Genomic DNA, 16,384 nt, shown 5'->3' with positions numbered 1-16,384 from the left:
CCAGGCTCTGAGCCGTCAGCCCAGAGCCCGACGCGGGGCTCGAACTCACGGACCGCGAGATCATGACCTGAGCCGAAGTCGGACGCTTAACCGACCGAGCCACCCAGGCGCCCCGAAGAGTATTTTTTAAACTTTAGGTTCAGTGTGTGTGCGTGTGCTTGTATGTAGAGTAATACATAATGCTTGCTGGTCGAAAAATGTAAAAGTCACTGCCACACATGTTTTATGTAATGACGTTCCTATGTTTTTTTAAAATAATTTCAAATAATGATATAATCACCTTCTCAAATTTGATCTTTGGGTTTGTCAGTCTACCATTTGTGTTTAGACAAAAATGCTAGCAAATAAATGAGTACACTATTGCCTCCCTACTTTCAATAGTAGAACATATTAGTATCTCATCCTGTACTTCTGTAGAAATAATCTGTGTATCTGTTCATTTGTGGTCTGGTATGGAGAGCACTAGTCAAGAAGGTCACAACCGTTTCTATTTAGTTTCTTGACTTGGTTTTTCTACCTTTGCTTGAGAGAATTATTTTCAAGTAATTATTGGCATTAAAATCCTAATTTAAACAAATTAATGTGACAAACACATTTAATGTGATTATGAAATTAGCCACTGTTTTGTTTTCTCAGGTTAATGTGACTGACTTAAAGAAATTAACTTAGAAAAAAGGGAATTATTTAGAATTTAAAAATTTTAATTTACATATATTTGTGTTGATACATAGGTAAAGAAAATTAAATGTAATCTACTTAATCATATTAATAGATTTAAAATAAACTTTCAGGAATATATTAGAATTAACAATTAGTAATGAATTAAAATATATTTCATATTATTTGGATGGTATTTTGCTTAAGATAGTGTAACTATCATTTATCTCATTTCTTTTTCTATTTTTGCATTTGCAGCTAAAATTGACCAAGAGGCAGAGGAGAATTCACTGACAGAGACTCATAAATGGTGAGAAATTACTTCCTTTGATATAAAAATTTCTTTTCAGAATAAGTTTATTAAATACTTAGTATGGTTTTATCTCAAGGAACCAATTATTAGCTCAGTTTTTATTTTCAAGCATAAAAGAAAAAGAAAGTAATAGTTTACCTGAATATGATTGAATTTCAGAGTTTTATTTTTTGGACTCTAGTTTCTGTATGAATCTGTTAAGTATCAAATTATTGTGAATAGCTTAGCACTTTCTTTGAATGAGATTTAGGACTGTGGAAGTACAAGAGAAAGGAAGATAGCAGGAACCTGTTTCAAGAAAAAAGGTAAGAGTTGATTATAGGAAACTATTGAGTTTCCACATTAAAAAGTACAGCCTTAGTAGGAAGTTGGGAACTTTCTGTGCATAAACTTTTACTTTCAGAATGGAGATTTCAGAATCATGAGTGAGTAAGCATAGAAAAGTAGCTCACAAATATCTTGGCTTTTCTGCCTCAATTTTCCCCTTTTCTCTTTTCTCTCTGTATTAGTCAGTGTTTTCCAGAAAACAGACAGGGGTGTGTGTGTGTGTGTGTGTGTGTGTGCGTGTGTGCGTGAATGTGTGTGCAGGGAGAGAGAGAGAGAGAGAGAGAGATTAAGGAATTGGCTCATAACAAAGTGGTAATTACTGGTAGTAGTTAATGTTATAACCTTGAGTCTGAGAGCATTCTGGAGACAGAATTCTAGAATGTCTTCGTACTAGGGTAGCCACTTTTCTAAAGACCTTGGACTGATTGAATTAGGCCCATCCACAGTATGGAGGATAACCTGCTTTCTCCAAGTCTACTGATTTAAATGTTAATCACATCTTTTTTTTTTATTTTTTAGTGTTTGTTTATTTTTGAGGGAGAGAGAGAGCGAGCGCAGGAGAGGGGCAGAGAGAGAGAGGGAGATAGAATCTGGAGCAGACTCTGAGCTGTCAGCACAGAGCCCAATGTGGGCCTCGAACTCACAAACCACGAGATCATGACCTGAGACAAAATCAGATGCTTAACCAACTGAACCACCCAGGTGCCGCTAAATGTTATTCACATCTTAAAAGTACAGTAAAACCTTTGTTTGTGAACATAATTCATTCCAGAAACATGCTTGTAATCCAAAGCACTTGTATATCAAAACAAATTTCCCCATAAGAAATAATGGAAACTCAGATGATTCATTTCACAACCCAAAAATATTCATATGAAAATTAATAAATCTACCAGTGACTACTTTGAAGTTATCTGTCAATAATTACTTTGCATATAAAAGGACCAAACACTCTAATCAAAAGACATAGGGTGACAGAATGGTAAAAAAGCAAGACCCATTTCAGACCTAAAGACAGATTGAAAATGAAGGGGTAAAAAAGTACTTATCATGCAAATAGAAGTGAAAAGAAAGCCAGGATAGCAATACTTCTACTGGACAAAATAGACTTTAAAACAAAGACTGTAACAGGAGAGAAAAGAAGGACAATATGTAATAATAAAGGAGAAAAGACAACAAGAAAATAATAACAATTGTAAATATGTATGCACCCAACATGATAGCACCCAAATAACATAAAGCAACCAATGACAAACATAAAGGAAGTAATTGATAGTAGTTCAATAATAGTAGAGGACATTAACACCCCAGTTACGACAATGGACAGATCACTCAAACAGAAAATCAGTAAGGAAACAGTGGCTTTGAAAGACATCTTGGACCAACTGGATCTAACAGATATATTCAGAATATTCCATCCTAAAACTGCAGAATATGCATTCTTTTCAAGTGCACATGGAACATTCTCCAGAATAGATCACATATTAGGTCACAAAACAAGTCTCCACAAATTCAAAAACATTGAAGTCATAAATTGCATATTTTCTGACCGTAACAATATGAAAGTAGAAATGAACCACAAGAAAAAATCTGGAAAAACCACAAATACATGGAGGTTAAATAACATGCTACTAAACAATGAATGGGTCATCCAGGAAATAAAAGAAAAAATTAAAAAGTACATGAAAACAAATGAACATGAATACACAATGGGGCAAAAGCTGGTCTAAGAGGTAAGTTTAGAGCAATACATGCCCACTTGAAGAAGCAAGAAAAATATCAAACAACCTAATCTTACATCTAAAGGAGCTAAAAAAGAGCAAACAAAACCCAAACCAGTAGAAAGAAGGAAATAGTGGTGATTAGAGTAGAAATAAATTAAATAGAAAGTAAAACAACAACAACAACAATAGAACAGCTCAATGAAATCAGGAGCTTGTTCTTTGAAAAGATAAAATTTATAAACCTTTAGCAGACTCATCAACAGAAACAGAAAGGGGGGGATTTGAAACAACAAAATCAGAAATTAAAGGAGAAATAACAACTGATACCATAGAAATACAAAGAATTGTAAGAGAGTGTTACTAAAAATTATATGCCAACAAATTGGACAAACTAGAAGAAATGGATAAATTCCAGAAACATATAAACTACCAAAACTGAAGCAGGAAGAAGTAGAAAATGTGAACAGACTAATTAGCAGCAACAAAATTGAATCAATAATCAAAAAACTTTCAATGAACAAAAGTTCAGGACCAGATGACTTCACAGGTGAATTCTACCAAACATCAACCAAACATTTAAAGGAGAGTTAATACCTATTCTTCTCAAACCATTTCAAAAATTGAAGAGGAAGGAAAGCATCCAAGGTCATTCTATGAGGCCAGCATTACCCTTATGCCAAAACTAGATAAAGACACAAGAAAAGAGAATTAGAGACCCATATGTCTGATGAACCTAGATGCAAAAATCCTCAATAAAATTTTAACAAAAATAAAAGGATTGTTGAATCACCATAGTGCACACCAGGAACTAACATAACATTGTATACCAACTATACTGGAATTAAAAAAAAGTCAAGGCCTTAAATTATGACAAACAAATTTCAGTTAGATGCATGGAAGAAAAACTGCCTAATGACCAAATTGTTAGTCAAAGAGCCATCTTTTATAATTAAACAATTCTGAAATTCGAAAATAAAAATAATCATATGAAACATTTCTCAAAGAAATAAATAAAGATTTTTGTAGCAGTCTTACGTGACCAGGTCAGCAATTAATAGTAATTCTATTCAGGAAGGCAGTGTAACCTGGGCCTGATGACCTTGGAGACCAAATCCTGCCTTTCATGTGTTAGCTCTGTGATTTCAGGCCAATACTATAACCCCAGGATAACAGTACCCACTCTGTAGGTGAGAATTAAGTTAGTTAATATTTGCCAGATGCTAAGATTTTAGCAAATGATCAGATGTTAATTGCTATATTGTATTCACATTATTATCTTAATTAGAGATTAGAAAAAGTTTGGTGGTAGTAATAGAAACAGACAGATTTCAGACTTAGGCCATATATTTATTTGTTTGATTCACTGTCTCCATTGGATCAGACACTGGGCAGCTTCGCATGGTCATGGAGCAAGATTTTGGTATCACATGTGTATCTGTGCTTGTTCCATCCTTCTGGCACTGTGACTTCAAGGATTTACCGTAACTTTACATCTTTGTCCTTACCTGAAATAAGAGAAATAATATGTAGATAAGTGGGTAAGTGGGTGGAGATATTTCAAAATAATTAAATGAGTTATGTATAGAGCCCCTGCGTCATATAGATTTTTTTTAAATTTTTTTAATGTTTATTTATTTTTGAAAGAGGGAGAGACAGAGCGTGAACAGAAGAGGAGTAGAGAGATAGGGAGACCGAATCAGAAGGAGGCCCCAGGTTTTGAGCTGTCAGCACAGAGCCCGACACGGGGCTTGAACTCACAAGCCATGAGATCATGAACTGAGCCAAAGTCGGACCCTTAACCGACTGAGCCACCCAGGTGCCCCTGATATAGATTTTTTTAAATCCTCTTGTATTTAACAAAATTCTTGAGCTTAGGAGACTGACTTCTAGAATGAACTCTCTTCCCAACAAACAAACATTTAACTGGAGAAAATTATGTAAAACAATCATTTGGCATTATTAGGAAATGTTCTAAGGGCACCCAGCAAATGGAGAATCATTCATTCGAAACAGTCTACTAGATCTGTGACATTTGAGCCACACATCAATCATATCTTATGGAAACTACTCTCAAAGCTCTAACCCAGGCAGGTGCCCTCTCCCTCGCTCCCACTCTGTTATTTCACCCTTTATCAGCAGACTGCCAGCACTACTCATCCCACCAGCTGCAGCTTACTACAGAAGTTCTATCCTAGACTATGGTGTCGAGACAAGGGGGCTCCCTTCCTCAACCCAGGCCCCTTTTGCAGGGTATAAGCTCTCCCCCAGCAGTGGCAGATTAAGAATATTGGGCCCCCAATTTTTTGTCCCAGCTTATTATTCGGGTAAGGGTTCTGCATACACCAAGAAGTGCAAGCCAAGGAGACTAGGGGCTATCCAGTTCCTGCTTGGAGAGCAAAAGTCTCACTTTGGGACAAGTGGGCCACTGCCCCACCTCTAGTTTTAGCTCTTGTGCAGAGACACTGACATCCTACCCAGAGGTCTGCAGGTCTGTCTGAGAGGACTTACCTTTTTTTGGAACAGAGGAGAATTCCATGCCTAAATGTTTGTTGAAAACAATGGAGGTCTTAGTGTAAAGCTGTTAAGAGGGCACTCGCAGCTCCAGGATTCAAGGAGCAAAATGGTCAAGCAATCAGAAGTTTAACAGAAAGAACCAGAAGAGAAGTATTCTTCTGGGATCACAGTCTACCCTAGGGTTTGGAAAGGCCGTGCATAAGTTTACTAGGCTGCACTTACTCATGAGGCATCAGACCAGGATGTGGAGCAGACTTGGAAACATTCCCCAGGATGCATACAGATCCATCAGCAAATGATATAAGCCTGCCTGGCACTAAGAGCTTCAGCACAATCTCTGACCAGTCATTTGCTGAACAATAGCTATTCTAACCCAGGGGCAGCTTTTAGGATGCTATGTTTAAAATAAAATCACACATATGCCTGGCAATCTGGAAGTACACCAGCCTCAGCTGAGTTCACTGCTTTTCCTAGAACTGTGTATATGAATAGGCAGAAGCATTTCTTCCTGATGTGATGAAGGGGTTTCAATTAAGCCAAGCTGGCTGGCTCCTCTCCCACAGCTGAGGGAATGGTGGATTTGACCCAGATTCTGGAGTCTTGGGTCTCCTTCCCAGCTATGAGGCTTTGACCATTTTGTAAACCACCCCATTCCCACCTCTGGCAGTAATCACCAAATGCTCTTTCTACCAGTGTAAACTTCTTGGGAACCCAAGGCCTCAGGTGTTTACAGTTTCTCTTTGTGCTTGAATTGGCCAGAAACCCCTCCATCTAACCCACCCCCACTTCACACACACACACACACACACGCACACACACACATACTTTAAGGTGAAATGCCAACTCTTCTCACTCTCTGATCTCTGTGAGTTGCCTCAGCAAGGCCCCTAGAGGAGAGCCACAAATGTGTATTTGGACAGATAGCTTCTCAGTCTCCCATTTCTCCCATTACCCCTTTATTTTCTGTTTATTATAGGTTATTATTATGTTCTATGTGTCATATTATTAAGCCGGATGTAATCCATTTTGGAGGTAAGATGATATATAAACACACTGATCCTACTTGGTCTACCTATTTAAATCCCAGCAAGGCTGAACTTCTTCATTTCCCTGAACTTGAGGCAGCAAAGACACAGGTTGTACGAATATACTGAACGCATCTTAATCAAAGGAATTTTCTTGTGAGGTCCTGTTTTTATCTCAGTGTTGCTGTTACAACTCAAGACGTTTGAGTTTTACTTTGTACCCTATCATAAGCGGCCCAGTGACAAATGTATGTGCTTTCCTTTTCAGAACTAGTTGAGGGTCATTTACAGGTAATTGTGACAGCTGGGTCACACTATAAATGTCTCAGAGAACATAGCGCGATGGAACCCTTCTGTTTCTCAAGGTTTTTGAGGTAATTTAGCATTCCATGCTCTCACCACAGTTGCTATGAAAGAAGGCAAGCCAGTTCGGTGGACAGGGCCCAGACAGCTCTACCTTAGAATTGCAATTGGAAAAACCACAGAGTGGTTGGGGCTTAGCTTCCTTGTTTGTAAAAGGCATATAACCTCATCCTTTCTTCTATCTTCCAAGGCTGTAGGGACAGAATACCTTGCTTGTTTTTTGCAGTCTAAAAAATTTCCTCAAATGAGGCGAGTAAGAGGCCTTTACTAGAAAAGTATATTCATGAAAATGTTTTGTAAATTACACAAACTCAAGTTATCAGCATGCTTTGAAAGGAATTATATACTAATTCATCTCTATATTTGAGTGCTTGCAAAGAAAAAAAAGTCTTGGCTTTTAGTTTAAAATGGATAAGTGAACTTTTATCAAGATACTAATTAGAATGTTTTTCTATAGTGGAATATTATGGATTTTTTAGGTCATTTTATGATTTCCTAACTAAATAAAAATATTCAAAAGAAACAATGGTTATATATTTTTGAAGAAAATCAGATTTTTTTTTTCATGTTCCATTTGCTAGCGTGATGGTTTTATATGCTAATTTTGTCTGTTTGCCACACATTTTTACTATTAATCTGAGAAGTGGGACTTTATGTTCCTATTTCACATGAACACAAATGTATAGTTTTTGGATAGTGAATAGTTTAACTGAACTCTTCAGTTCTCCCAGAAAGTGAGACAACTGAGCAGATGATCTTGAACCTTACCCAAAACCCAGATACAAATCGGATGAACATATTCTCATCTTCAGATGATTTCCCTGGGCAAGCCAAGCTATCATATTGTATTACAAGATGGATTTCAGCAGACTCTTGTTAAGGTTGCTTGCATACACACAGTATGTGTTTATTTCAGCTTCTGCTTTTATTTTATTTTTAATTAACATAAGTGGCTTTCTTTAATTGTGGAAAAAATATCACCAGACCAAATATGTTGTTTTTACTTTCCCACAGAATTACTCAGTGTCTGTCTCAGCTCATTAGCAGGGAATGTAGAGATTCTGAATTTGTCTAATAAGTGGCCATTCCTTCATATTTCTATTTAAAGAATAATGAGAGTTGGAATTATAAAATTGGCTTCTGATACTCAGAGATACTTATTTTTAAATTGTGGCTAACTTCAAATTTTTCTTAGATTTCTTCTATTAATTCCACTGGTAAAATACGTATTTTGTGGTGAAACTGGCTTTTGAAATAGAAAAAGAGCAGATTTTTGAAGCGGTTTGTTTCAGCTATCAGTTCCTTTAGTTTCACTAAATTTATTATTCTGGCATCAATAAGCAGATGGAAATGACTAAAAGTAAAATTTGAATTATAACTATTACATTAGATAATTAATCTTTGTCAGTTAATTTACATGATGTTCTAGATAAAGGAAATCAAGCTGAGAAAGGTATAATTAACTTGTGGCACCTTTTATGAATAATGGAAAACTAAGTAATTTGTTTGCACCAGTTCTTCATTTTAAAAGAACTACTTCACTATTCCAGGAAGTTTGTCATTTTTCTTACATTCATTTCAAGATGTTTGTCTTTTCCAACAGGACATATATCCTACTGAAATTTTTTGTAAAGCTCTGTTTTCAAAATTGTTTCAGAATGAAAGTCTCCCTCCCTACCCCCATGAGCTAAAGACAAGAGAAAGAGTAGAATGTAGCTAATCTTATCATAAGTGAGACAACAGTAAATTTGTTAAGTAGAGAAGCAATGTTTACAATCATACTTACAGAATTAGAATTAAATTAATGTGCTTTATTTGGTATTATGATGTGATGAAGAATGATTGTAGGTTTTAACACACACTTCATGTACCTCATACTACCAATCTTTTTTTTTTTTAACTTTTAAATAGAATACACTAGTTCTCCTCCATCCCCCATTATATATAAATAAAAACAAAGGAAATTGCAAACAACCAGTGATAAAAGGTGAGAAACAGTAGGGGAAGAAAGCACATTTGTGAAAGAATTTAAAATCACATGTTTAAAAAAATAAATACTATTTCTGCGTGTAATATTGCTTGAGTGGTATTTTACCAAAGCCAAGATTGCATAACAAATGAGTTGAAATGGAAAATTAATCTTTCGTGCAAAATAAAGACAAAATGAAGGAAAGAAAGAAAAGGAATGTTGGTTCCAATTGTTTCATATAGTATGTAACTGTTCATTTGTCATGGGAGAGAAAATATTTAATCAGTCCTGAAATGATGCACACATACTTTATCATGTTTAGTGACTTTTAGAGTGTCAGTTTGTAAAGTGTTTATCCAAGGAATGGACTTCTGGCACATGGATAAAATGAAAAGTGAAATGTTTAGTTCATAATAGGCATATTTTCCAGAATCTTTCTGAGTAACTATCCGGAGATGAATAGAAAGACTACAGGTCTGTGTTTATCTGGCTTATGCTGGCAGACCAGGCAGGCTCCAGCCTGGTATTAAAACTGAAGTGACATGGAATGTCTTTGCAAAAACCCCCAAACAATTACATCATTCTCTTAACAATATTGATAAAGTAAAACAAAGTTGGAGTTTGTTATTTTCCAATTTGAATTTCTCAGTTAACTGCTTCAAATCCTGCCAGAAGGTTTACCATTTGGAGGCCCATAGGAGGAAGATTCCCAGGATCAGTGGTGAGAAGCTGTGTTCCATACCTTTCACTTTCAGGCCAGGTGGCAAAGTTTAGGTATGGCACTTTTCTTTGTACAAAGGGATTTTCTTCTGTGGCTGCATTATTTAAATTTTTATAAAATCCACTGATTTTCAATAATGCGGGAGCCTGTGACACCTGGTACAGATTTGCTGACCTTTGTCACTTATAAAAAATATTCTGAGGTATTGGTCTCTCCTGAAGGTTTTTGTTAGCTTTTGTGTGTTCTGGATAGAAGGATTTTAGGAACTTCTCCCTCAGAGTTTGTTATGTTTCTTTTCAACTTTGGTTGCTAATTGTGAAGGGAAAAAAATACGTCACAGAAGTACTGCCCTTTTGTAGAGTTTTGTTTTCAAAATAGAAACTCTTCCATGTTGTGTAGAGTTGAAAAGATCTTCTCTATTCCAATGTTCAAAAATATGTTTGGGCCTTGTATAGACTAAAGTTTTTCCAGGAGCTACCTTCTCTAACTTGATAGAAGTTAAAACTCCTAAAGTTTTATCCTCTCTAACCAAGAAGAAGACTAATGAAATCACCACAGTATCATTGGGGATTGGGATGACTATGTTCTTACAGGAGGTGGGAAGGGTGAAGACAATTCAAGAAAGACAGGATATGCTATTTTGACAACTGTTTTATATTTATATTTTAGAAAATAAAAATTAGAAATGGTAGTAGTTAATTTAAGTTAGCAGGTGTATTTAACAGTAGTATCATGACTAAAATCCACTGGGGTTGAGAAACTATGTTTCTACGACAGTAGCTTCTAGAAAAAACAGTCGACAAAAATGAATCTAAAATCACTTTCAGAGGGAGGAACAGATTTTCTGAGTAGAACGAACTAAGAAAAATGGAAGCGTTCTAGGTGACTTCATATATATACACATTTCCTAAGGCAACTGAAATCTGCTTTAAAAGATAGTCATTAGAGGGCTCATTTCATGACCTGTTAGAGAACTACCTTAAATTGTTAACACCGCCAAAGGGATTTCTAAGAGGCCTGGAGTCCAAGGTAAAGGTAAGCAACCTCAGAAAGGGTGGGAATGAGACAGGTAAGTGCAGGTTCCCTGGCCATGTGTCTAGTAGAGTGGTTAATAAATCCAGGTTTACTCCCACCTCCCCCCCCCCTTTTTAAAGTTGTCTAAGTTAGGCAAACTTATTAAAACTTTCTGTAGCTCTGTTTCCTCATTTCTAAAATGAGAATAATAGAACAGTGCCTAGCACGGAATAAGCATGAGATAATTACTTGATGTTATTGTTACTTCACGACGTTTATCTTAGTGACCTGCTAATAGTGGTTCAAGTTTGAATTTTCTCTACAGTGATTATTGCAAATTCTCAAAAGGGTGAACCTGATTGACTCCTAGACAGGTTGGCATGGGGGGCCCCAGCATGGGCTATGGATGAAGCAAGTTTTCTAAAGTTAATAACCAGCAATATATGGGGGTACCTGGGTGGCTCAGTTGGTTAAGCATCTGACTTAGGCTCAGGTCATGATTTCGCAGTTCATGGGTTCAAGCCCCGTGTCGGGGTCTGTGCTGACTGCTCAGAACATGGAACCTGCTTCAGATTTTGTGTCTCCCTCTTGCCCCTCCCCCACTCACACTCTGTCTCTCTCTCTCTCTCTCTCTCAAGAATAAATAAATATTAAAATTAAAAAATAGCCAGCAATATATGAAAATGAAGGTTGAAAAGAGATAATTTGGTGAATAGTGAATGAGCTTTTGTAAATTGATTTTTTTATGTGTGTGAGAACTTCTACATTATAAAACATATCATCTTCTTTTTTATTGCCTACTGTTGCTTGTATCAGATATGGATAAACTTATGTGAAAAAGAGAATTAAGATTTCTTTGACTAGTGCGCTCCCCGTTTGTTCTGAAATGCAACATAGTTACAGACTGAGGCCGGTAGAAATCACAGCAGCATTTACCTTGGGGATTTTTAATCTGAGGTGGAGGAGGGACATAAGTGTATACGTTCTGGCCCCACTGAACATATATGTTTGCAGAGAGTCAAGGAGGAAGATAACAACTACCTCTAGGCCCATGGCAAGCTCATTAGTCTTTCTGATCTTGGTTTTCTTCATTTATTATGATAAGTAATTGTGATCCTATAAATATTGTACTTAACACAGTAGCTAAACATGCAGTATGTGTACAATAAACACAGCTTTCTCCCAAAGAGTGTATGCATTTTTCTACTTTTCAAACAGCAGTTTCTTTTAATGGTTCACAGTTTTCCACAGTTCCTTCCTTCCCCAAATAATATCAACCCATCTGGGTGAGACCACAAGGTCACACTCTTACTCCTGGTCACACAGTCTCCTAAACAGAAACATTAGCATATTTGCAATGAAAATATATTTTAATCCCTCTGGTAATACTGTGGTATGGAAATTAGCATCTATACCCATTTCTGAAAGAGTAAGATTATTATTGGCACATAAAACCCTAGATTAGCATGAACAGATGTAGGTTTTGCATTCTACTTCTGGAAAGTTGCCAAACCTGACTGTATATTATTTAGCCCACTAAAACAGTTCCCAAAGTAACTGGGGATTATTTTTAAATGTTACGAAAATATATCCTTACAAAATAATTCATAAAGTCTTTCTTATTTGTTTTTGTTTGTAGTTTTTACATTGTTTAGCAATAAAATCATGAGTCTTTCTAGGAAGAAATTCATGAATTGATCAAAATTCTTTGATTTGAGGATATTGAAATCAAGTTAAAGAAAATGAGAATAAGTGACATAGTTTTCAAGATTAATTTTAAAAATGCATGAGAAACTAGACCAGAAGATTCTTGACTTTGAGTTAGTCACAGTAAAGAATCCACCAGGAAGAGCATGTAGGATGAAAAAGGTGATAAATGATCAGAAAATAATTTAAAAAAAAAATTTTTTTTTAACATTTTATTTATTTTTGAGACAGAGAGAGACAGAGCATGAACGGGGGAGGGTCAGAGAGAGGGAGACACAGAATCTGAAACAGGCTCCAGGCTCTGAGCCGTCAGCACAGAGCCCGACGCGGGGCTCGAACTCACGGACCACGAGATCATGACCTGAGCCGAAGTCGGACGCTTAACCGACCGAGCCACCCAGGCGCCCCGATCAGAAAATAATTTTAATAAATAGAAAAAAGGAGAAAACCAGAAGCTGGAGATGGTAAAGACATTGCAAACACTATTATTGCATTTTTAAATTTTATTCTAGGGTGTTGTGAGTATCTAATAGAGTATCATAGCCATATTACTTTTTTTTTATGACCTGAAATATAGACGTCACTCTTTTAAAGTTGATTTTAATTTCAAGCACTCAATGACAGTTGAAAGCATGGCTCCATATTGGTAATAGAGATACTTTGTAGTCGGTTATTTAGAGAACGTAAAATATTGGCCCATTAAAAATAAGAACCAGAAAATCATTGTTTCTGACATTTCAACTGTGAATCACATTTCTGGTTTAAACAAAAGAAAAAAAGATCAAAACCCCTTTGTACCTTCAAGTCCACACTCTAAAACTGGGCTGCTTTTGCTTCTGAAATCGCTCAGATCCTCCAGTCATGTCTCTGGGGAAACAGAACCTTGTAGGTTGACATATTTTCAAAATCTGTGTTAGGAACCTTTTAATTTTCTATTCTTACTTACAAACATATAATGTAGATTTCATTTTTTTTCAAAACTCATGCAGCTTATCTTTCTTTTCCCCTTTAGTTATATCCCATATGTTCCTGATTAGATAGGAATAAATTAAGATAATATTCCAAACTTCTCAACTGTATGTGAAATATGTGTGTTGTCACCTCTGCTATTTTAAGTGGCTAAATCATGTTCTCAGATATAGGCTTACAACATTTCAACCTCATTTTAAAAGCAACCTCTGTAGTTTGGATATATATTTGCATGGGACATTTTACATTTCCATACTGATGAAAGGCTTTTCATACACAGGGACTATAGGAAATGCAAGGTTCTGTTTTAATGGGTTGTGAGACTTTAATTCCTAATATAAATACTTGCGGGCAGGGGAGCATCCCTTCCCTGTCCTTCCCAGTAACTTGTACAAACACAGTTATTCAGCGTTGTAATAGTTGTGTAAACCCCATAAATTATCTTGCATTATAGGATATAATAAAAAGTGCCCAGACAATAAGGAAGACAAGTAGCAAGAGGTTAAATAGTGATAAATGTCTTTATTGGTTTTCTAAACCTGCAGTTGTTAAATATTATATTGATTTAAGACACTTGCATCCCCCCCCCCCCCATAATCTGTATGTAGATCAAGGTCAGAATGTACTAGCAGTATGCAGAAATGCATACCTAAGTAATTTTTATGCTAATTTTTAGAGGAGTAACTACCTACTCTATTACTATTTTGACCACAAATTTTAAAAAACTAATTTTTAAGAAAGCTAAAGGCCAGAACTCAGAACTTTATAGTTTATTTCAAGTATAATGTTTAGCATTTGGTGCAGAATAAATTTAGTGATGTTAATTATAATATTTAAAAGACAGTGAGTGAAGGATGAGATATCCTGCCTCCCCAGTAATGGTATATAATTTAGGGAAAAAAGAGAAAGTCTGTAGCTAGCTGATATGCAATATATAAGATACTGACATTTAAAAAATAATTATTTCTCAATTCCATTCTTAAAAAGATATACGTAGGTCCCAGCTTAGAAGCAAAATACTACCATCGTTTTTTTGTTTGCAATTTTTTACTGGGTAAATTTAACAACCTGAAAAATTGACAGTCAATGACAGAGCAGCAAAATGAAGACATTTTGAAATAATGAAACAAGGTCTTAGAATTCAGATGGGAAATTAACCTTAGGATAATGAGGTTTTGCTGGAAGTTGATACAGATTTCTAAAATTCTGCCTCAGGTCATCAACCAAATAAACTGCAAAAGGATTAAGTAAATAAACGTTAAAATTGAAACTTTAATGAGAAGAAAATATTTGGAAATATTTATAGGGTTTAGAATGGGGAAAAGTTTGTAAGCATCATACCCTCAGAATATCAATGTTTATTTTTGTTACTTATTTCTAAGTGAATCATTGTTTGTTGGTGTTCTACTAAGTAACAAATTACAGAGGATACATAGTAGTCAAGTTAGTTTAGGAAAGTGTTTCCAGCTTATTGTTGTCCTCCTATTTTTCCAAGAATATACTTCCTCTCTAGTTCATTTCACTTTTTTGTTAACTTTTATTTCTTTTAGTTATAAGTGTAGACATAGTTGAAAAAGTCAATTAGTACCACAAGGCTTATAACAAAAAACAGCAGCCTCTGCCCTGCCCTCCCCTATTCCCTCTTACATTTCTCTTAGCTGTTTCCTCTGATATTTTCTGCCATATTTCTCAATCATATCCTGTATTGCTATGTCATTTTTCATTAAGTTAGCCATTATCTGCTAATTTACAATAATGGTAGATGAGCTTTTAGTTCACTCTTATCCCCATCCCATTTTTTTTATTCATCTAACCTGCATATTGCAATTTTTAGTTGAATTTTAGTGTTTGCTTAATATCGCTATTTCAGTATTATTTACTGCAGTATCAGAGTGTGTGGTATGGTTGTTTCTTAAATGGTTTTAATTTTTTTTCTTGAAGCTTAGAATTTTTTTCATTTGCTTAGTTTTCTCTGAGCTTATTTTTAATTATTCTCAAATACTCAACCATATGTCCAAAGCCCCTCCCAACACTATTTTCCACATGGTCAAGCATGTCTAATAATCCATGTCATTTATTTTTATTTTCCTCCTTGAGCTCTTCATCCTCTTGATACAGTCTGTGTGGGTTTCTTTGAGGCTGTTGCTCAGATATCATCCTGAGTTGGCCGTCAGCTACTCTCCTTTGTTGGATAGCTCTCTCTCAGACTTTGTGTTTTTCTTTCTTTTGGGTACCCACCTCCCTTTTTGGAAGAGGGAGTACATCCTACAGTACATACTTTTAGAACAGTTGTCTACAGGATGATGTTTTCAGACATGCAATTTCTCAAAAATGTATTCTTTCCTCACTCTTAATTGATACCTTATCTAGACGTAGAATCCTAACTTGAAAATCATTTTCTCTTAGAAACGCAAAGTCATAATTTCTTTCTCTTCTACATTTCAGAAGTCTTATATATATTCTTATCTGCAGGCAATCCTTTTGTGTTTGATCTGTTGTTTTTCTCACAGGAACACTTAGGGTTCTCTCTGTTGTGGTGTGAAAGTACACATCTTGGGCCCTTGCATGTGCCTTTTTTACTCTGCTGGAAAGTTGGTGAGTTTTTTTCTATTTGTTGTCTCACTGCTGTTCTGGGGTTGGTCTAGAAGGATCCTCACGTTTCTGACGTGGGGGACTAAGATGGTGTTTCTAAACTGAGATGGGGATAGAATGAAAAGCTTGAGGTGTGTATAAGTCAACCAGAAGAAATGACAAGCATGTGGTTCAGTGTTTGGGTCTGAAGCTCAGCACGGCTGGAGGGTGCCCTTTGTATGTCATCAGTGTGGCATACACTAGAAGTGGAAACCATGAGAGTGTGTAAGATCACCCAGAGATGGTGCCCCCAAAGATCAGTGGCCTGGGACCAAAGCCACAGAAAAATACTACATCTGAGGTGCTACTAGAGGGAGGGAGCACATAATGGAGAGAGGTCAACTCAGAGCAGTAAGAAAAAGATAAGAGAGTGTTATGTTACAGAGGTCTTGGTAAGACAAAGGTGGCAGGAAAGCCCAGCAAAAATTATGCTGTATGGCTAAAGACAAA

The 16,384-nt window shown here is 36.0% G+C and overlaps 1 protein-coding gene across 1 annotated transcript in view; it reads left to right on the top strand.

The window, feature by feature from the left end:
• The window catches only part of FMN2 (formin 2), a 346,387-nt gene that overhangs the window by 273,132 nt on the left and 56,871 nt on the right, over positions 1-16,384 (top strand). The window contains 1 exon segment of the mRNA XM_049635319.1: positions 916-967. Coding sequence (XP_049491276.1) covers positions 916-967 — 52 coding nt within the window.

The sequence above is a fragment of the Panthera uncia genome, chromosome F1, assembly GCF_023721935.1.
Source record: "Panthera uncia isolate 11264 chromosome F1, Puncia_PCG_1.0, whole genome shotgun sequence".
NCBI classification, from domain to species: Eukaryota; Metazoa; Chordata; class Mammalia; order Carnivora; family Felidae; genus Panthera; species Panthera uncia.
Note: the sequence above shows the minus strand (reverse complement) of the source record. Positions and strands in the feature narration are given on the sequence as shown.